Here is a 22,352-nt window from a genome sequence, read left to right as displayed (position 1 = left end):
AAAAAAAAAAAGAATTAAAAAGTTGATATTAACATGTATACTGACTGGCCTAAAATGGACATTAAATTGAGTTTAACCATGCAAATAATAGAATAAAAATATAACTTCCAATTTTTTTTTTACAACAAATCTATCTAATGTAACCCAAATGTATGAAACAAACCAAAAATGGTTTTTTTTTTTTTTTTTTTTTTTTTTTTAAAAAAAAATAATAATTTTCTTTTATAGTTGACCAGTAAGAATGGCCTCTGTAACGTAATTGATGTAGTCGCGCTTTGCCGACAACTTGACCCCGAAATGGCGCTCCAAGTGGTGTCTTATGCTCTTCTTTGTCACCGTCATAAGATCCGCAGTCGACAGAATCTCGCGAATCTCGTTTGTGATAGCCTCGTCCGAGGGCATATTGCTGCCACCACTTCCTGTGGTCGGCACGTTGCGGAGAACTCCCATCTCCACATCTCCAGCCTCGGTGGTGCGCACACCGGTAAAGCCCTTGTGCATCGAGGGTTCCCCATATGTAGAGCCCATCTCGGATGCAAGCCCAGGCATGCTGCTCATGGGCATCGAGTAGACAGACTTTGCAAGCACGTCTACGTTGGATTGTGCGTACGATGGTGCCACAGACTCGGCGTCCATGCGGTCGTACATGTCGTGGTAATTATTCCAAGCATCAGCCTGGTAATCTTGCCAGCGTTGCATGGGGATTTCCGAGGGATCAAAGTGGCCCTCACTACTCATAATGAGCTTCTTACCCTTTTCACCCATAACAACACGAGTACTACCCCACGAGAAATCATCCATGTACCAGAATGAGTAAATGGGGACAAAAAGTGAGAAAATGGGGATACCCAGAATGTAGAAAAACATCCAACCAACCATCTCCCATTTGCGACGCAGCAAAAAGATGAGAGCTTGCAGACCATAAACGGCACACAGCAAAATAATAGAAGTCAAGGGAATATTATCTGGCGTCTTACCAATCAAATAGAAAAGATAGGCAAGGTAACCGACGGTAACAGGCTGAACAATGGTACTGATCAAATCAAGGAAAACAATGAAACGCATAGAGAAACAGCAGAAACCACAAAGTTGCGACAAAGGAATCAGTTCCACCAAGTTATGGACAGTCGAGTTAATCCAACGACGTCTTTGAGACAAGAAAACGCTCCAAGTGTCGGGTGCCACAGTCCAGGCGTGTGCAACACGAAGAAACTTTGTTTTCAAATGTGAATTATGCTTAAGCAGTAAAGTAGTAAGGTAACGATCTTCACCGAGATGCAGCAGGTTTTTCATATGCAGTGTGTCAACGCGATTCTCGGCATAGTCGCGAACAATAGGGTGAGCAACAAAAACAGGTTTACCTGTTCCAGCTTGGTAAATGCGATACATTGAGAAACAACCAGGCAAACAGGTGACTGATCCAAACAAACTTTCAAAGGCCTTAGCAAGGTTATGCGAAATGTAATATTCATAGACCTGCATCATTGTAATGATTGACTTTTTAGAGTTGGAAAGTGCCGTTTCACCACAAATAGCTTGAATTTTACCATTGTGATGTAGAGCTGATGCAAGTTGCGCTGTTGATTCGTCACTGACTTCTGTATCGGCATCGACTTGCATCAAAAACTCGTAATACGCAGGGTTCACACCAATGACATTTTGAATCTGATGATAAAGTTCAAGTTCAAGAGGACTCATAGGCAAATTGTGATGAACACGGTTTAAGAAACGCATCAAAATCATTTGTGAGTCACGCTTACCACGGTTTCCAGGTCGATTAATCTCAGTTGGCTTACCAACTTTAACAAGAACAATGTATGGCACAATATGGCCCTGGACTTCGTACAACCCAGAGTAAATCTTTCCCATATTATGCTGCTTAGCACCCTCTCCCAAACTCTCAAAACTAAGCGCAGGTGGATCGAGATCATTGTTGTGACCAACAATGTCCAAAACGATGCGAGGGGTGGGACGATCGTTACCAGCACCAATAATCATACCATCACAAATAACAAACAAAAGCTTGCGCTTATCGTCATATTTGGTACGTGCCAATGAATCAATGGCACGGCGTAGCGATTCTTCATCTTCGGTATATGCCGGAACCTGGCAAATCAAAAAGTTTTCGATAGAATCTGGGACGCTCTTCTTGGAAAACTGCAAAGCAGCAATAAACTTGATGGCAATTACTGCTACCATGAAACATGAAATAGCGAGCAAAAAGTAACGAGCAAACATACATTTGACGGAACCTCTTGTATCGACTTTACCAATCAAAAAGATATTGTTCAAACATTCCATCATATTATTGCGTAATTCAAGATCAATATCCAAATTTTCCCATCGTTTTGTAATATCATTTCCATTGTTGGACTGAATTAAAGAAATGATCTCTGGTGCCATAAATTGAGTGTCAATTTGAGATTTGTCAACTTCTTCTCCAGCTGGCGCACGCACATTAAGATCACCCGCAACATATTGAGTAATATCATAAAGGTAACCATGAATAGAAGCCATAGTGCGACTCTCCTTAGTTAAAAGCTTCTTAATGTCCTTATGAGTATATCCCATATATGCCTTTTTGTAGTTGGAACGCAAGTACTTCATTTTTTCATAATACCAATCAGGACGAGAATCATTTTTAAAATAACGGAAATCATGATATTGACCATTGGTATCGGAATAGTTATAACCAGTACCCAAAACAATTGTAGGATCCACTGATCCATTGACACCATTACAAAGAGCAGAAATTTGAACAGGAAAAAGATCAGTCATGTCCTTGCCACCATAATCCAGAACGTCATCGGTTGGGACAATAGATGGGTAATGACTAGGAGCAAATTTAGTCAAATCCAAAACAACACCACGGACATAGCCATAAGTATGTTTGGGATCATTATCATATGTAAAGGATGTCATTTCTTGCGTTGAGTATACATGCTGAGTAGGACAAATCAAAATTGGGAAGCCGACAAGGAAAAGAATAACACCAGCACAACTTAGCCAGATTAATATGTTAATTGCAAGTTTTTCTCTCCAAGCAATACGAACATCTTTACGCGGCATTCTGCCAATAATCCTAATGAAGAAGTCAGGAATCCACCACGTCAACGTCCAGACAATAGCCATCCAAAATCGACGGGCCTTTGAAACAGGAACTTCATCAATTTGATCCTCATCTGCATTCTCCTTCGCATGGATAAGAGCATCTTTGGACATAGACTTAGTATCTGTAAATCTGAACATATCTCCACCAGGTCCACCAGCAGCATTGATAGATTTCGAGTCTGGATCATAATAGTAACCATCACCATCAGTGTAATTAGGATATGCACGGTTACCAGCTTCAAGGTAAATTTGATTGGCATTTTCAGCAAAAGACATCTTGGGGTCAACAAGTTGTAACCAAGCATTTTCAGACAAAAAGACACCTGAAAGACCGTACCTTGCATCACGTTCAGGCCATCCTCGAGATTGGATAAGTCGAATGGCCACATCATGTTCACTAATTGGAATACCAGATTCATCAGTAGTAGGCACAGTACCATCAGCGCTTGAATATCGAATAAATTCATTGAATGGTAAAAATACACTAAAATCAGTGGTTTTCACTCGTCTAGCAATTTCAGGGATACCAAATGCTTGGATCTGTTGTCTAACACAACGTGCATCAAACTGGTTTTTAAGACGACGATCGTTGGGCTTTAAACACACAACAAAGTATGGGTTGGCATCCTCAAAAGAATCAATCAAGCTGTCAATTGCATTGACAAATTGACCACTTGCATTTGCTTTTGAACTAAGTTTCTTCTTTTTCTTTCCTGCGCCATTGGCACCTGAGCCATTAATGCTTCGCTGTGAATTGCCTCGCTTTACCACTGAGGGTGCACGAAGAGGCTTAGAAGAGAGATGAGCTGCAACTACCTCGCTACCAAATTTAGAGTCGACAACAGCACTCGAACTGAAAACAGTTTGGAGGAAATCTGATGATGAGGAAGATGTGAAAAGATTAATAATATCACCGGAAATAATTTCAGAGTTGGCACTAAGAAGACCGTCTACCATATACTCAACTTCTCCAGCAAAATGACGAACAGTGAAAGATCTGCGAGAAGAAATGGCATCAAGAGAGGGGTTCTTGTCGTATCTCTTTCTGAAAGTGTCCATGAGTTCATTATCACTCTTCTCACGACGGGAATAATCATCAATGACTGAAAGGGCACCTAAAGAGTGGCGGAAAAGAGTGCGAACAGTATCAGAGTTGTCAAAGTACTCGCTTTGGGGAACAACAACTTCTTCACTTGTGAACTTTTCAACTGGTGTTTCAAAGTAACACTTGAGCATATAGTTATAAAGAATTTCATTGGCAGAGTTGTGAAGAAGCTTGTCAATAGTAGGAACACCAGATGAAGTCGAAAAGCCTGGGAAATCGACAATAGCAATGGTATTGTCGACAATGGGGGTAATACCTGCAAGGGCAGAGTTGCGGTCCTGAGAAAGGGAGGAGTTGATTTGTTCCATAATCCAAACAAATAAAAGTGTATAAAGAGCTCTTGCCAATTCATCAGCATTTTCTCGTGCACCCTTTTGGTCCAAAACCAAAGTAACTCTGTCATTTTTAATGTAAACTGTTTTATAGCTCAAAGCGTTTTCAAGAAGATTCGATCTGACACCCAAAAAACTGGCAATATATTCAAGGGTTTCGACATTATCAACCACAGTAGAGGGACCACGAGTGCCATCAGAACCAGTGGAACGGAAGGAAAGTTGACCGATATGAATAATAGCTGCAAGAACTTGACAAATATTGGCAATGTCTGTGCGGGAAAACTCAAGAGCTCTAAATGCAGACTTAAGTTTAGTGAATCGAGCATGATCATCAATACCTACCTTCATCTGGGTATGATGGCCAAGGTATTTGTAACGTGCTGAATGAATGTCATCCAAAGCCAGATGTTCTCTTTCAGAGTCAGACATGCCGGCAAGCAGGTAGTAAAAAACATGAAAGTTACGTTCACCAGTTGGAACGTTAGTGATACGAGCACGTTCAAGTCTATAGTCCAAAATATTTGCGCCAATGAGAGTGGCATCTTTTCCATATTGAAGTTCTAAGACATGACCTGCTCTCGATGCAGATATGCTCGTCATTGTTTTAGTGGTTGTGAATGCTGAAAAAATAAAGTCGGCATTTTTGATTTTAGCAGAAAGAGGGTTGTTTGCAAGAGCTGGACATAGCACCGGTTAGAATATTAAAATCGACAAAAAATATAATCAACTTACTTAGCAGGTGGCCAGAAAGACAATCTCGAAAGTCAGTTTTGCCAGAGCCAGATTCACCAAGAAATATTATGACTTGATTTTCACCGCGTTTGCATAAGCGGTTATATGCTCTAGCAGCAAGGTCTTTGAAGTTCTGTTCTTGATTGATGTCAAAAGGTGTAAATGTATTTACTGCCACAAGTGCACCTGTTGAAATGACAACATAAGGCATGCCCTGGTGGAAACGGGATGCAATATGAGAAGTGAGTGTGTGATCATTGATCGTAGCCAAAGGCAGCAACGAGATGTCATTAGTCAATGACATTGCAAAGGGTGGGGGATTGCAGACAGATAAAGTTGATTGAGATGCTAAGAGTTCAAAGATACGTAAGCTCTTTAGAAAAAAACTAACAGTTAGTGATGAAATCAGGGTACATAAGAATTTGATAATCATACCGATATATTTTAAAAAAAACTATTTGAAATAAGCGTAACGCTCATTTGGTTTTGAACTTTTCTTTAATTTTTATAAACCCAAAGTCTTGTTAGCTTGGGGAAATGAAAAAACTTATTGGAGAGAAAGTGTAAAAGGTATAATAAAAAATTTAACAGGTCACACAAAAAAGTGACCACTTGGTTTTTTTTTTTTAGGGGTACTTCTAAACTACCGGATGTTAAAGAGCAGCCCAGGAATAAAAGAAAGGGTTCCAAAAATTACAATAAAAGGATTATAAGATCTTGTCTGAAAGGTTTAAAAGAATTTAAAAAATCGCAATATTTATCAAAATCAAGGAGAAGGCAAGGAGTAAAAAAATTTGAATCTTAGAGTACAAAATATAAACCAGAAGGCTTGTTAAAGGCTGTTTGTTCCTCAGCTAGGCGTTGAAAAAAGGGTTTCTCATGTCTATTAATAGAACCCCTGGAAGAAAAAAATAAAAAAAAATGACCCAAAAGTAAACAATTGCACATGGATCCATGTGTGTAACAAACAAATTGCTATATATCGCAATATATATATATAGTAATTGAAATTGTAATAGGTACTGATGACAAATGATTACATACGTTAATTGTGATTTTGTACTTTGACTCTTTACGATTTTAATTTACTGCTACACTCCGACTATTGTTTGCTAAAGTAACCAGATTTTATATATTTACATATCAAAGCATTGCCATGAATCGTTTGTTCGGTACAAAAAACACTGCTCCAAAAGCCACATTGAATGATGCCATTTCAGGTGTATGTTGTTGTTAAAGTCTTAGTTCTTCTTTTGAAATTTTTAAAATCCTCTAACTTTCGTATCAATAGATTGATAACCGAGTGGCGTCTTTTGACGTTAAACTAGCAAAAATCAACGCAGAACTATCAACTTATCAACAAAAAATTGGTCGCATGAGAGATGGGCCTGGAAAAAATGCTTTACGACAAAAAGCCTTAAAATTATTAAAACAAAGAAAACAAATCGAAGCTCAAAAAGATGCTCTGGAGACCCAATCATGGAATATGGAGCAGGCATCTATCCAGACAGATAATTTGCGAAATGCTCTTGTTACTGTCGATGCAATGAAATCAGCAAATAAGGAACTTAAGAAGCAATACGGGAAAGTTAACATAGACAAGATTGAATCTCTGCAGGATGAAATGGCGGATCTGATGGATATGTCTCAAGAACTCCAGGATACCATGTCCCGAAACTATGCTGTTCCTGATGATATTTCGGAATCAGAACTAGATGCCGAGCTTGAAGCTCTTGGAGAAGAAATGGAGTTTGAAGCATCACAAAGTGAAGCTACCGGTTTACCATCTTATCTATTGGATTCTTCTGATTTACCTAACTTTGTCGACATGCCTGTGGATACACCTGCAGAAGCGGAAAAGAAAGAAGCAGAACCTGCTCAAAAGGAAACCGCTTCATAATTTTTTATTTTTATTTTTCATATTTTTTTTTAAATAGTTTAAACTGGGAAATCATTCAAATTTGCAGCCGGTTATCTGGGATTATTAGATAAAGTACAAAACCAATTATGTGCTTGACCTATAAAAGTTATTGCAAATATGGACTTTAAATGAATCAGAGTCCTTATCAATTGCATTCAACATTATCAAAAGTGTAGATAAATAATAATAACTAGAAGTAATAAAATAATAATTAAAGTCCAACAATGTATCAGCCGGGATACAATCCCAAGTAGTTAAGACTTAAATTAAACTTCAATCTTTCCAACAGCCTCATCATCGTCAGAAAACGATCCAACAGATGACATTTCGTCGTCAGAACTAGACTCGTCATCATTTGCATCAAGAGCTGCCTTAGATGCATACCGAGTGACGTATTCTAAAAAAAAAAAAAAAAATAAGGTCAAAATTCTAAATTGTTGGCAAAAAAAAAAAGTTATCTTACCCTGCACTTTTTGTTCATATCTCTTAGGCTCTCTCATTAATAACGCGGATGCATCTCCATTTAAAGGATCCGAAGGATTAGGGTATCTCAAAAGCTGTGGAAGAAACACTTCAAAGATATTCAACAGGTCTAAATGGTTAGCCTCTTATTAAAAAAAATTGTGTTCTTGCACATACCAAACATAGGACTCCAAGTCTGGTTTATCACATCCAAGCATACAGATCCACTGAGTTCGTCTATGTTAGGGTGGAAAACTTTGTTAACAAAGCCTATCGAAGGCGACTTGTATGGATACTGATCAGGGAGTTCAACGTGAACCTTCCAAATACCGTCTGCGTAAGGGGCTACATAAAAATAAGTTAGTGTGATTATCGAAGATCTATAGATCATTCGTTGGATTGCTATCATTATAACACATAAAAGCTCAGTCACATACTTTCTGCAGGGCCATTGAATTTGACATAAAATTCTTGCCTGAAAAAAAAAAGTGTGAATATTAATGAAAAGAAAGAAAAATAGCACATGATGGTTTCAGCAGGTAACAAGCGTGGCTTTCACTTCGCGGGGTAATTGGGATGACCTGCTAAGCTGGATGTTTGATAGGAGACGGAATGAAAAGAGATGAACTACCAAACAATATCAAGTCCCCTCGTGCAGTTTTTTTTTTTTTTTTTTTGGTCCTTTAAAGGATTTACATGGCTTTACAATAGACGGAAGTTTGAAATAACTGAAAGAATAAAAAAAAAAAAGGATAAACACATACATGTTATCGTTAACTAGAGTAACTTCGTAATCACTCATAAGACTATAAGGCAAGGGAAAGACATATTAGAAATGAATCAAATGGAACCCGTTAGGGTCGACAGTACTTACAGTTTCATAACATCAGTTTCAATGCGACGTTTGGGAGAACTGGTGATCTCAAATTTTGTTTAAGAGGTTAAAACAAGTTTCTTTTGAATCAAAAACAGAAGTTAATAGGTCTAAAAAGAGTGCCAGACCCAAATAAGAAAATAAGCAAAATACAAGAATAACCATACCTCATTGTTAATAGAATAAAAAATGCTAGTAAAAAAATCTATTGAAAATAAAAGGAATGATAAAGAAGATATGAAAGAAAGTCAATGAATGGTATGTTTAATGGATTTTATATGACAGTAAACTTTAAGTAAAAACCTGTTAAGGATTAAAACGTAAGATCAAAAGTAGGAAAGTAGAGGATCAAAAAAGAAGGCAAAAAAGAAGGCGAAAGAGTAGCAAAAAAAAAGCGACAAAAGATTTAAGAAAGAACAAAAGTTATAGAATAGTTTTGAAATACAAAGAAAAAAGAAAAAAGAGGAAGAAAGAAAGACTGTAGGTTTGTAAGTTATCAGCTATGATAAAAAAAAAAAAAAAAAAAAAAAAGAGCCTTCAGGCTGATTACCGAATTTTGCTCATCAAAGCCGATACGGTTCTTCGTGTATCGTGACCTGAACCAATGAGTCGTGTTATTACGTAATAAATTATAAGTTATTATAAATGTTTAGTTCAGAATTGTCACTGGGTCTTTCGCCTCATTCAAGATTCGGTCATAAAAATGGCAGACCGGTAGTAATTACCAAAAAGTTTATGCAGATCCAAATATTTAAGTGAGTAATTAAAAAGCAGGAAACAAATATATAATAGAAATAAATTTTAAAGATATTTAGGACGGTTGGATAATGGTAGAAATTTTATAGTCGATACAGTTTACAAGCTGAATTCACGAGTTAAGAGCAGTTTCAGAGCCAGGCCATCAGCAGATAAGTAAAAAGGATTGGTTTTTTTATTTAAAAAAATTCTTGTGATTATTGATGCTATGAAGGCTTGCCTAATTGCTCATGGAAGGACCTTGGTAAAGAACTTCAAACTCTGGTTCTTGTGCATTTCCTAAAAAAAAGAAGGCATTTAATCAGTGTATGATCTTCTTCCTTTAAAAGAAAAAAAAAATAGGTTGAAATTAATAACAGTGAAAAAAAAATCCGGAATGGGTGATTCAATTCGTGACTAAATATACATGGAAGGGTTTGGTTTTATGATGTTATTTTTTTTTGATTGATGAAAATTAAAGATTTGAAAGAAAAGGAATGGAGGAGGGGTGTTTATTTCGCTTTAGCAGCAGCTTGCTTACGCTTCTCTTTCTCAGCATTCTTGATCAAAACCTTGCCGATGAAGGTTCCGACACCAGCAACTGCTGTCAGTAACAGAACAACAGGAATTCTAATGGCCCATTCTCTAGGCAAAAACAACGACTGAATGGGACTTGACTCATCGACAAAAGGCTGAAGGAATTGAAAATGTACCAGTTAGACTTGTCAATCAATACACCGTCATTTCAACTTACCAAAACAAATGTCCATATGGTGTAGTAAATGAACACAGCAGTCGCAACAAAAATCATAGCAGCACCAATTAATTTATCAAAAGACTAAGCATGGCATTAGTATATTTTGGTTTGAACTCAAGTAATCCTGCCACTAATTAATTTGGCAAAGAATTTTGGTATATAAATATCCATGCTTTAAATAGCCAAATACACACCATTGTTGAAAAAGAACTCAAGTAGACAATAATCTTTAAATTTTGTATTCAGATTTTTAAGGAGTCGACAACGCAGTTTAGTTGATGGCTATGAAGGAGTGGGTATTATGCTATCGTCGTAGGAACGTGGGGTGCAAAAGAAAGAGAGGTGGAAAAAAGAGGATTTCGTGTTCAAAAAAAAAAAAAAACAAAAAAACAAAACTTTTCAAAAAAAATTAAGTCCAATGTCACAAGCTTTATATCACGTGCTTAATTTATGCCTAATAAATTGTTATCATTAACAAATTATTTTCAAAAACCTTGGAATCAAAGATGAATTTAACACATATAATATTATTTAAATTAAAGCTTATAGTATCTAAGTAGATTTCATGTTTATCTTATATGGAAAAAGAATCATTTTCAGGAGTGTTACTACAGTCGTTATACTTGCATCCTTCATTTTTCTGTCAAATAGCGACGTACGGCTGAATTTAAGTAAGCCTCATATCCTTAAAAAAAATTTTCCTGTACATGTCAACTTAATCACCAATACTCTAACATCAGATTAAAATGGCTGGCCCTTCAGTGAAATTAAGACCCTGTGAACTTTGCAATACCCGGAGACCAGTTTTGAAGCGTCCCAAAACAGGACAGAAGCTTTGCAAGCCGTGTTTCTATCATGTTTTTGAAACAGAAATTCATAATACTATTCAAGAGTCGAATCTTTTTTATCCTGGAGAAGTAGTCGCTATCGGCGCTTCCGGAGGCAAAGATTCAACTGTACTTGCCCACGTCATGAAGACCCTAAATGAAAGACACAAATATGGCGTCAAATTTGTATTACTTTCTATCGATGAAGGTATCCACGGATACCGAGACGATTCGCTTGAGACAGTAAAAAGAAATAAAATTCAATATGATATGGACCTGGAGATTGTAAGTTACAGCAGTTTGTATGGCTGGACCATGGATGAGATTGTTGCACAAATCGGAAACAAGAACAACTGTACTTATTGCGGAGTCTTCAGGCGTCAAGCTTTGGATCGAGGTGCGGTTAATCTTGGAATCAAGCATATCGTCACTGGCCACAACGCTGATGATATGGCTGAAACTATTCTTATGAATATGCTAAGAGGTGACACTGCACGCCTCGATCGGTGTACAGAGATTGTGACAGATTCTACCGATTCTCCAGTAAAGCGAAGCAAACCTTTGAAATATACTTACGAAAAAGAGATTGTCTTATACGCGCATTACAAACAACTTGACTATTTTTCTACAGAATGCACATATTCACCCGAAGCATTTAGGGGTACAGCTCGTACACTAATTAAAAACTTGGAAGCAATAAGACCTAGTGCCATCATCGATATTATATATTGTGGCGAATCTTTTGTGTTACAGTCAAAGGTAAACAAGCTTCAAAAGCAATATGATGCTGAATTAAAGGCGCAGAAAGAGGAACAAGCCGCACAACAGGCTACTGCACAAAAATTGGAACATGCAACAAGCTCGGACAAGTTTGATAAGTCTTCTAAAAAGGAAGGTCGATGTGAACGATGTGGGTATCTTTCTAACAATACAATTTGCAAGGCATGCGTTCTTCTCGAAGGTCTCAATGCTGGCCGGGCCCAGTTGCAAATTCAAATTGAAGGTAGTGATAGCACTGGTGCAGAAGGAAGTGCCTTGATCCGAAAGCAACTTGAATCAATTAAGATATAACAGAGATGACCTTTCACTGTATTATTCTAGACATCTTCAATGATTTATATTACACCTTTTTATTTTACGCTTTTTGCCCCCCATACGTTTGAATATTCTATTTCTTTGAACCGTGTTGTTGATCTTTTCTTTGTAGATTTACTTTGTTACAAGTATGTGACAAATCTTAATATTGTAAAAATAAAGAGGTTAGGGTATCCCACCAGCCTCAGTTTCACGCAGTATTGAATATTTCAGCATGGATCATAGTGGTGGAAGGGAAAATTTTTTTCAAGGAGCCAAAAGAGAAAACTTTTTGAACTTACCCACCACGCACGTCTTAAAAATAGTCGCCAACTGTACTAAGAGGCAGTTTTGCTCCAAGAACACCCCTAAGACACCGAAGGTATGTTCGATTTGAAATCTCCAGCAGCTCGTTTTTTTCGATTATTAGGTTATTTTTTTGGCAAAGTTAAGAAACAGTAAAAAAAGTTAGATTATGACTATGAATTATGGAATTACCAGGCAAATTTAAAAAAATTTCACCACACTCAAACACTTGAGGAAACAGTAAACAGTGGGTATCCACAGAAATACCCCCCAATGGAATTGCAATTTTTTTCAGTTTTTTTTTTTTGCTCCAATTTATAGCCTATATTTCTAGAGACAAACAGCATTTTTTTTCTCGCGTAACGACTAACTGTATTTTAGTTCTCCTTGCAACAATAGTCCACGATGTCGAGATTTTTCCAGCAACTATCATCCAGTGAATCTGACTCTTCTGAAGAGGAAAAGTACGAATCCTCTTCTGAAGAAGAATCTTCTGAAGAAGAATCCTCCGAAGAAGAATCTGAAGAAGAATCTGACGAAGATGAAAGCGATTCCGAGAGCGACAGTGACTCGGAAAAGGGTGGCAACAAGGCTAGCTCCTTCCTTAAGTCTAAGTCTAAATTTTTAAAGGGCGCCGAGAGTGACTCCGAATCCGAGTCTGAAGACGAGTCCAAGCGTGTGGTCAAATCAGCCAAGGACAAGCTTTTGGACGAAATTGACACCATTATCAAGGCCATCGACAATGCTAAAAAGATCAATGACTGGAATGCCATCAGTACCGACTTTGACAAGCTGATTAAGAGTGTTGAAAAGGTCACTAAGCAGTTCGGCATTACTCCTAAGCAATACGTCAAGGCTGTTGCCGACCTTGAAGACTTCGCCATTGAGACTACCAAGACTCAAAAGGCTTCCAAGAAGAAGATGAATGCATCCAACACTAAGGCACACTCTTCTACTACTCAGAAAGTCAAGAAGAACAACCGTACCATTGAGAAGCTTATTTCTTCTTACAGAGCTGACCCTGAAGCATTCTTGAGTGCTCCCGAAGCTGCCGGTACTACTCTTGTTCAGCCCAAGAATATTAAGATTACCACCTCCTTCAACGTTCCCTCCACCCAGGCTGAGGACGATGACTCTGGCTTTACCACAGTTGGTAAGCTTTCCGGTGATGCTTTCGCCACCCTTATTTCTATTGTTGAAAGCCGTGGTAAGAAGGGTGTTGATAAGGAAAAGCAGGTTTCTGAGTTGGAGTCTCTGTTAAAGTCTACTCAGGATACATATCTTCAGATTATTATCCTTCTGAGACTGATCCCTATCAAGTTTGACCTTGCTCCCTCTGGTCATGCTGCTCCCATTAATGTCTGGAATGAGGCAAGAGATTACACCACTCAGCTTCTGGACATTCTTGAGAACAATGCTTCTAAGTACCAGCTTTCTGATTCTGCTCCTGAGCCTGAAGATCTGGAGAAGGGTCTCCCTCCTAGAGAAGATGGTGTCCAAGAGATTCCCGGCAGCATTGTTTCGCTTGTTGAGCGACTAGATGATGAGTTCACCAGATCTCTTTTGGAGATTGACCCCCACACCACTGAGTATGTTGATCGTCTCCGTGATGAGAATAGCTTGTACACCCTCATCATCCGATCCCAAATCTACCTCGAAAACACTTCTAAGGTTTCTGTCGACCAATACGAATCCATCTCTCGCATCATTTCCAGAAGAGTCGACCACATTTACTTCAAGCCCAATACTGCTGTTATTGCTGGTGAGAAGGCTGCTTGGTCTGTTCTTGATGCTAAACTTGATTCTAAGATTACTCCTAGAATTCAGGATGAGGTTTCTGATGAGTTCGTTATTGATCTTGTGAGCAGACTTTGCTCTATTCTTTACAAGCAGCCCAACACTTTGTTCCGTACCCGTGCCATGCTTTGCCATATCTACAACTTCGCCCTGAACGATATGTACTACAAGGCCAGAGATCTGATGCTCATGTGCCATCTCCAAACCAACATTCACGGCAATGAAATCCCCATTCTTATTTTGTTCAACCGAACACTTATTCAGATTGGTCTCTGTGCTTTCAGAAAAGGTCTTATTGCCGAGTGCCAGCAAACTCTTTCCGATGTCATTCTATCTCCCCGATTAAAGGAGCTTCTGGGTCAGGGTGTCGCTAAGGCTTCCACCACCACAACCACAGAAGGAAAGCAGAGAATGCTGCCCTTCCACATGCACATCAACTTGGAGTTTTTGGAGTGCATCAACCTCACTGCTTCTCTTCTTATTGAGATTCCTGCCATTGCTGCTTCCGAGAACCAAATCGACGGCAAGAAGGTTGTTTCCAGAAACTTCAGAAGAATGCTCGACAACAGCTCTAGACAGGTCTTCACTGGCCCCCCAGAGAACACCCGTGACCATATTATGCACGCCGCCCGTGCTCTCTTGGACTGTGAGTGGACCAAGGCTCGCGATTTACTGAACACAATCAAGATCTGGAATCTTCTTCCTAAGCCCGAGGAAATAAAGGCCATGCTTGCTGAGAAGCTCCAAGTCGAGGGTCTCCGAACATATCTTTTCCGATATGGCTCTACCTACCAGTCTCTTTCTTTCTCCATACTTTCTACTTTGTTTGATCTTCCTGAAAGACGTGTCTACGCTATCATTTCCAAGATGATTGCTAACGAGGAGATTGATGCTGCTCTTGACCAGAAGACCGACTCTGTTATTTTCAGACAAGGCGTCGATCTTTCTCGCCTCCAAACACTGGCTCTTTCTCTTTCTGAGAAGGCTGTCCAGCTTGTGGAGAGAAATGAGCGTCTTGCTGCCGGTGGCCACCAGCTCACTGAAACCACAAAGACTGCTTCTAACGCCACCCCTAACTCCAACTCTAATGCCAACTCCAATAACACCCAGTCTAGACAATCCGCTGGTGGCAGAAATGACAATAGACGTGGACAGCAGGGCCAGGGTAAGCAACGTTAGACTGTGAAATTTGATGGAATAGTTGGGTAGGGGACGATGTGATTAAATTGTTTTTGTTATTTAATCTTTTGCAAAAAAAAAAAAAAGTATTAAAAATTTAGTTAAAAAAATATTTAAAATTTTAAAATGTATACATTGTTTTCTTTTTTGTAGTTTGCCGTATCTTTTATGTCTTGGACATATACAAAATAGTTATAAAATAATCTTTTAAAAAACTAACCATCGAAAGCAATTCCAATTTATTATTTCTCTATTAAAAAATGTAGCTTAAATCTACACAAAATAACTTCTCCATAGTACGCCCTCCAAATCCTCAAGCTGCTCAGAGGTAAAAGCCTTAGAATCAATGTGCCATGTGTCAGTGCGGGTATTCTTAAACGAGCCGAGCAGCGTCTTGACGCTCTTGCCAGTCATGCCAGGTTCCGACGCAACTGTTGCCAGTGTTGTGAGAACTTGAGGAATCCACTTAGGTGGTGGAGACTTGTATGGGAATGCAGTCACCAGCGAGCCCAGACCAAGAACAGCAGCATGACGCTTAATAGAAATAGATTGCGCTTCGCTATTTGGCGTACTTGTCCCGGAAATCAAGCGTCTTTCCTCAGCATTTCGTGGTGGTAAAGCGCGACGAATAGGCTTATTCTTTTGCAGGCTTTGCTTAAACTGAGTGTAAAGTTTCTTGATTAGTGCAGCCTGCTCGTCTGATGGTGAGCATCGAATCATTCCAGAAAGAGTTTCTGCTGCTGATTCACGCACCTCTAATTGGGAATCAGTAAGTGTGTCAGCAGCAGCTTGAATAAACTGCTGTCTCTGCTTGTGCGACAATTGGAATAGTTGACGGAAAAAGAACGTCTGGATGAAGGCCAGAATGGCAAGACGCTGGTGCCAATGTTCAGCGGATCTCAAGACCTGGACAATAGAGTCAATCAAGAACTGAAGTTGGGAGTGTGGGCAATACATATTTCCCATTCTGCGGAACACAGAAACCGCGTTTCGTCCTAAGTCAGGGTCTTCACTTAAGGTGAAAAGCTGAAGCATCGAAGGAATAATGACTGTAGGAAGAATTGGAATCAAACCAACACCACAACTCCAAGATACAGCTTGGATCAGGAAATGCGAAAGAGTATAAGCTGTATGGATATAGGCGTCAGAGCCACTTTCAGAAAGAGTGGATGCATTGTTCTTTCTTTCCAAGCGAAGATGCTCTAGCTTTGCAAAGCCGTCCTTGATATAGGACTCATACTTGGAATTCAAGAGATAGGCGGAGCCACCAAGGCCATCTTTGTACTCTAGCTGTTCTTTGATAAACAGCTCAACAGAAGGACACGACTCGTGAAACTGGTCAAAGAAAAACTCGGCAATTCCCTGGCCAACTCTGATGCACACATCCTTCTTGGGGTAGTCAATATGGGCCCAGTAGTGATCTACAATCTCAGGATCCACAGGTGACGACCAGCCAATGTATGAGTTCAGTTCTTGAAACAACATGGTACGAGATGTCTCCTTAAAAACGGAAGTTGAGTTCCTGTCTAAACGGAAACTGAAAATGTAATCAACAACAGTCTTAAGTCGTCGATGGTCAATGTTGGAGAATGAGGTGGAAATGAAATTTCTCCAATGGCGAAGGACATCGCGGAAAAGATGGTTTTCAATAATGTCCTTAAGCTTATTGAAAATGTACTCTTCCTTGAGGATGCGCGATTCCTTAGAAGAAAAGCTGAGAGAAAGTGCAAAGGAGCAAAGGAACTCAGCCATGCATCGATGACTGTTCTTGTCAGTGGAATCAAACTTGTCATCGAGGCACTTGAAAACTTCTTCCAAAGTGACTTTTGTGTAGCCCATTTCCAAAAGGCGCAAAATGTTTACAAGGAAGTACATGACGTGTTGCTGAACGCTCTCATCTTGTGCTGTCTTTTCTTCGCTGCTCCGAACAACAAGCTGCTCAATCCAAGCAGCATCAATATGTGCGCCAACCTGGGACATAAACTCGTTGTCTTCTTTGGAAAAATTGATGCTGTCGCTTGTGTCTAAGCGAGTTACAGCTATCCTACTTCCCCAAACAAGCCAACCAGGCTTAGCACCATCAACATAATAATGAGGATTTTCGGTATTGGACATCTCCTTCATAAATGTCTCGGTAAAGTTTGGTTCATTACTAGGAACCCAATATTTGTTGGGACCTATATCAAAACTTGCAAGTTTCTTAAAGTCATAATCATTGGCAGCGAGAAGGAATGTTCTGTTAAAAATACATTGCATGCAAGCCCCCGCAAACTGTGAAACATGGGGATGAGAGTTGAAGCAAAGTTTAAGGATTTTGATAGGAATGTCAGGGTGAAACTGAAATTTGGTTTCAACAATGCTAGCATATGAAATCACAAATCGCAAACTGTAAAGAAGAATTTTCCAATGAGTTTCATCTAACTGCTTGAGAAGAGCGTCTTCGACTTCTGGTATCTTTGCAATAATAGCCTTGTATTTAGCCTCATGGCGTACACGGCGCTTCTTGATTTCCGCAGAAACATCCTTTTCAGGTTTGAGGGTCTGCAAAGCATCATAGTTGAGCAGATTGATAGTGACAGGAACACTGACACTTTGTGCAAAAGTCTCTAAAAGAAAATGCGAAAGGTCATTAAGAACAGACTTGTCTGTCTTGAGTGCGTTGGTGAGAATCTTCAAAAACTGGGTAGAGTTAAAGAAGGACTTCTTGATATGTGACTGCAAAATTCGCAAAGCCAAAACTCTCATACCACTTTCTGCACGCTGAAGCTCATTCTTTTCCATTGACTTGAGAATGTCAGATACAATCCAGTTAACAATATGAGTTCGAGATTTCAACAAACCCTTGACTGCGGACTCCAGTGAAGACTGTGCTGTGCGGCAAATATTGGGATATATTGATACGGATGTAATCAATACATCGTTAATGAGAACCTTGTCAAGATCAGTAATTTTTTTGGGGCCACAATTATGGTAGATTCTAGAGTAATGGTAGAGAGTAGCACGCTTGGCCAAAATAGATCGAGGAAAATCTTTATGCAAGCCATCCATTCGGTACTTTCCAGACTCAAAATTGTAGACGCTAGTAAAGCTCTCACCAAGCTTGGCAGTACGCTCAAGACCAACATCAGAGAACCAAACCTTGTAGGCAAACAGAAGTGCCTTGAAAGATGCAATATCGTTTTCACGATCAGCAACCATATATGTGTGGATTTCATGGAGAGCATGAGCAACCTTGATGTGCAGCTTATGGATATTGATGTAAAGAGGATCAGATCTATTGTTCTCAAAAAAGTATCCTGTGGAGTATTCGCGGAGCTTCTTAAAGTCAAGTCCTTCGTCACTGAAATCAGCCTCGCCATCGTCCTCTGCAGAACGTTCCGTAACAGGAAAATCATCCTCTTCGTCACTCATAGTGTCGCTATAGATTTCAAAGCTGAACATCTCGTCATCGTCATCCTCAGCATCGCCATCGACATCGACAGCATCGTCTTCCCCACTAGATTCTTCTTTATTAAAAAGCATAACAAGTGAGTTAGGGTTTCCACTTTCGTTAAAAGAAAAATCATCCTTGTAATAATCTCGAAAGTGTGGATCTAGTAAAAGAGCAATACCAGACGTGGCAGTTCTGATGTAGGTAAGATTGCTAGACAAAATGTCAGAAATCTCAGTGATAGAGGCTGTAGATTTGGACTCTGAAGAAATAACGGCTCGAATATTAGCAAGAGACTTTTCCACGTGAACTTTATAAAGCTCATAAGCATACTCAATGCCTTCTCTTGAAATAGTATACCACTCAAACTTTAGTTCCCGGGAATTTATCTTTTCTCCCCAATTTTTTAAAGTAACATCTTTTCCGGCAACTTTATTAAATCTATCAGGAATAATGCCATAATCCTTAATCATAGTTAACGAAAGGGAAATAAGGGCATGATGCACCGCATTGGAAACATGGAAAACGATGGAACCCTTGGTATGATCACGAAGAAAAATAGTAAGTTCTAAAATCTCCTTTTTAAAATTTAGGACTTCTTCATATGCATTGCTTAAAGACATGTTAAGAATGGACAGATACCAAATAAGAGTTCTATCTCTGGGAAGAATTTCAGACCCGCTGCGAACAGAGCCAGCACCGTTTTCTAAAATCTCTGTCTCAATATTTGCTTTTAGCATGGGGAAAATTCGTGGGAAAACGCCTTGTGGGTTGTCACGGACAATTGTAGAACAAATGAGCGCAATAGCATCAGTCGCCGAGTAGTAAACATTGTTAGAAATAAAATCTAAAAATCTAGAAAGAACTGTTTCATAAAGATCGCCTGGAAGAGATGCCATAATAGCACTAAATGTAGGGCTGAGAAGCATAATGACGTTTGATTCTTGTGAAGCACGTTGTTTGTTGGATGATGGATCAGGAAGATTTTCAATAAGAGTAAAAATACGCTCAAGGAAATCAATTATAAACTCTCTGAAAAGATAAGTCGATGACTTCCAAACTTGTTCCAAAAGTTCAGGCCCAAGTTCGGGCAGTGATGTAACGGTTTGACGGAATTCATCCTCCACAAAAGACTCCTTTTGTTTTTCATCAGGAATGGAAACTTTGCTGGGGCCGGGTACCAATTCCTCCAAATATGCAACATCATTTGAAATATATTCCATGGCCAAGCCGCCACCAATGTCACCAGAAAGATCCCAGAACGGTGCATTAAGAGCAGCGGCCTGTATAAAGCTCAGGGCTTGGAATGTTTTGTTGAGATCATTGGCATCAATGCCAGGAATGGCTAGTGATAGGAGTGTTGTCAGGTGGATAGCATATCTGGGAGTTTGTGTAATAATTCTTGTTAAAAAACTAAGAGCCTTGAGAGAAGACAAAGTTCTGTGGGTTTCGACGACACCTTGCAAAGATGGGTATACTTCCTTTAGCACAAATGGTAACACCAAGTTAGGCGAAAGGTATGCAAGACCCTGAAGGCAGTTTAACGCACTTTGAACAGAAGAGTTGGACTTTGAGTGAATACTCATTAATGCGACACCACGAAGAGCAGAGACAAATCTATCCTTAACTTGGTCTGTGATCCTGCGTTCTTTGGGAATAAGAAACTCGTCATTATGTTCAGAGTTCCATCGGAAGACCATGTGCTGAGTAAGAAATTCGATGAGAACGGTAATAGAATGGCTCCATGGTCCATTGTTAGAAGGATGGAAAAATGTCTCAATTGAGTTGATTAAATTCTCAAGATGTTCAAGAATACCATCGGGCTCTAAACTTTCATTGCCTGAAATTGAAAAAACAATAATTTTAGAAATGTCGTAAACAGCTTTTGACTTTTCAGACTGCTTTCGAGATGCTGAGTCCTGTTCAGAGTAAACATAGGGAGAGCCACCTTGAGAAACTGAAATTTCCAAGACGCGAAGAAAGTTTGTAAACATGAAAGAAAGCTGTTCCTTGGTAAACATGCCGTACTTGCTCATTTTTATTAGCTTCGATTCAATACTGTCCAATGCCAGGTCAGATACTAGCTTAATGGCGCACATGTCATGGTAAAGTGAGCTTGTGACAAACTTCCAAATATAGAAAATTGTGGGAAGATAGGTCTGATGAGTAGCCTCCATTTCAGTAATCTCGACATCAGTAGGAAGAAATGGTGAAATTGCACGCAGTAAAAACAAGGATTTCGATGCATAAAATTGAAAGTTTTTAATCTAAAAAAAGGAAAATGGAGCAAAAGTTAATGTTGGGTTGAATTGAGAATTTTTGTATGAGTGTTGGACACTTACTAGCGGCAAAATCTGATTATAAAGCTCCTTAGTTTCATTGTAGTCGTAAAATGAGCGAGCCATTCCTGCGACTCTGAATAAAGCAGAGGTAGATTTTGAAAGACTTAGTTTTAAAGGATTTGATTCACCGGGAATGAATCGATCCTTAATGGCCATCATCAGGGGCTCTGCACGTAATTTAATATCAGAAGGTTTTACGTAGCGAATAAATGTCTCGTTATCACAAAGCCACACAAAGGTATTTGCAATTCTTTCTAAAGTTGTTCCCTCGACATCTGCCAGCGCCAGCTCGTAGTATAAACGAGCAAGTTTGACACGCGTTGAAAGAGGCATATCAAACTTGAGTTGCATCCACGAGTTAAGTTCGCGGGTCCAGTGAAGAACCGTCGAGTTTATGGTGGATGCAACGGCATGATCCTTGTCCCAGGACTCAAGAACAATATAAATGTTTGTAACGATATGGTCTAAATGAGCAAGTGCATCTTTCTGGGTTTCTGTCTTGTAGGGTAAAAGTTCTTGGTATGGGAACGTTCTGGGGTGAAGTCTATAGATGTTATCAAAGTCCACGGGTTCAGTGGGTTTAGTAAGGTCTGTAGGCACAACAGATTCACCATTTGTTGGTTTTTCAATGTTTGTCATAATTTGTTATTTTAAAATAAGGGTGAAAGAATATTGATGGGAAAAAAATAGATAAAAAAATAAAAGGAAGAAAAGTTTAAATGAGGGGTTGAAAGAGTAAAAAAGGCGGTGGCAATGGTGAAAGTTGGTGGTAGTGAGGAACAAAAAACAGAAAATATAAGCGGCTATCAAAAAGAGTGGCAAACCCAAATGTTAGTGATACTGTTACCAATAGCCTGCAATACCCAATCACGTCAAATTGATTCAGATAAAATACTTACTTTGGTATTTCCGTTAAAATGAAAAGATGAAATAATGATAATGGAGTTAAGTTTTTTTGTATATTTTTTTTATCTCCAGGCGTCCAGTAGAAATTTTTTGTTCAAAGATTGGGAGGCAAAAAAAAAATCCTGAGCTTTGAATCACCGGATTTTAAACAAAAACGGCAGTCAAAAGATATGAGCTCGAGTTTCCTCTTGACTTTTCTTAAAAAAAATCAAAAGATTTAAAAGATCGGAGTTAGTAACAACGATTCTAATCAAATTTTTATTTTGAAGATTGTTATTTGAGTGTATTGAAGATGATGACAATAAGAAAGAAGTGGTTGTTAGACGTGCAAAGTTTTTTTGTGTCTGTTGTGATAGTGGTGGCAATGGTGGTGGTGTTGACAGATGGCGATGGGCTCCACCCAAAAGCATACAATACGTGACCACCCCACCCCATACAACTTATGGGCTTTATTTAAGT

General features: G+C 39.1%; 7 protein-coding genes across 7 annotated transcripts; 3 read left to right on the top strand and 4 right to left on the bottom strand.

Annotated features, from left to right (window-relative positions):
- Positions 1-222: 222 nt before the first annotated feature.
- On the bottom strand, positions 223-5,763 carry SAPINGB_P005063 (uncharacterized protein; the record flags this gene model as incomplete). Its single annotated transcript, XM_031999778.1, has 3 exons — positions 223-5,228; positions 5,284-5,656; positions 5,758-5,763. 3 exons carry the CDS (start codon positions 5,761-5,763, stop codon positions 223-225), a joined length of 5,385 nt encoding a protein of 1,794 aa, XP_031855669.1.
- Positions 5,764-6,439: 676 nt separating this feature from the next.
- Positions 6,440-7,183, top strand: SAPINGB_P005062 (uncharacterized protein; the record flags this gene model as incomplete). The annotated part of the gene is made up of 2 exons (XM_031999777.1): positions 6,440-6,505; positions 6,575-7,183. 2 exons carry the CDS (start codon positions 6,440-6,442, stop codon positions 7,181-7,183), a joined length of 675 nt encoding a protein of 224 aa, XP_031855668.1.
- A 287-nt stretch (positions 7,184-7,470) lies between these two features.
- On the bottom strand, positions 7,471-8,712 carry SAPINGB_P005061 (uncharacterized protein; the record flags this gene model as incomplete). Its single annotated transcript, XM_031999776.1, has 7 exons — positions 7,471-7,601; positions 7,668-7,796; positions 7,844-8,011; positions 8,104-8,141; positions 8,431-8,472; positions 8,541-8,579; positions 8,708-8,712. The coding sequence occupies 7 exons, from the start codon at positions 8,710-8,712 to the stop codon at positions 7,471-7,473; spliced, it is 552 nt and encodes a 183-aa protein (XP_031855667.1).
- Positions 8,713-9,787: 1,075 nt separating this feature from the next.
- SAPINGB_P005060 (uncharacterized protein) lies at positions 9,788-10,229 on the bottom strand (the record flags this gene model as incomplete). The annotated part of the gene is made up of 3 exons (XM_031999775.1): positions 9,788-9,967; positions 10,030-10,113; positions 10,227-10,229. 3 exons carry the CDS (start codon positions 10,227-10,229, stop codon positions 9,788-9,790), a joined length of 267 nt encoding a protein of 88 aa, XP_031855666.1.
- Positions 10,230-10,778: 549 nt separating this feature from the next.
- SAPINGB_P005059 (uncharacterized protein) lies at positions 10,779-11,930 on the top strand (the record flags this gene model as incomplete). The annotated part of the gene is made up of 1 exon (XM_031999774.1): positions 10,779-11,930. The coding sequence occupies one exon, from the start codon at positions 10,779-10,781 to the stop codon at positions 11,928-11,930; it is 1,152 nt and encodes a 383-aa protein (XP_031855665.1).
- Positions 11,931-12,644: 714 nt separating this feature from the next.
- On the top strand, positions 12,645-15,215 carry SAPINGB_P005058 (uncharacterized protein; the record flags this gene model as incomplete). The annotated part of the gene is made up of 1 exon (XM_031999773.1): positions 12,645-15,215. The coding sequence occupies one exon, from the start codon at positions 12,645-12,647 to the stop codon at positions 15,213-15,215; it is 2,571 nt and encodes an 856-aa protein (XP_031855664.1).
- A 273-nt stretch (positions 15,216-15,488) lies between these two features.
- On the bottom strand, positions 15,489-21,626 carry SAPINGB_P005057 (uncharacterized protein; the record flags this gene model as incomplete). The annotated part of the gene is made up of 2 exons (XM_031999772.1): positions 15,489-20,912; positions 20,988-21,626. 2 exons carry the CDS (start codon positions 21,624-21,626, stop codon positions 15,489-15,491), a joined length of 6,063 nt encoding a protein of 2,020 aa, XP_031855663.1.
- Between the last annotated feature and the right edge of the window lie 726 nt (positions 21,627-22,352).

This window comes from Magnusiomyces paraingens (genome assembly GCF_902498895.1).
Source record: "Magnusiomyces paraingens strain CBS 517.90 genome assembly, contig: contig4, whole genome shotgun sequence".
NCBI classification, from domain to species: Eukaryota; Fungi; Ascomycota; class Dipodascomycetes; order Dipodascales; family Dipodascaceae; genus Magnusiomyces; species Magnusiomyces paraingens.
Note: the sequence above shows the minus strand (reverse complement) of the source record. Positions and strands in the feature narration are given on the sequence as shown.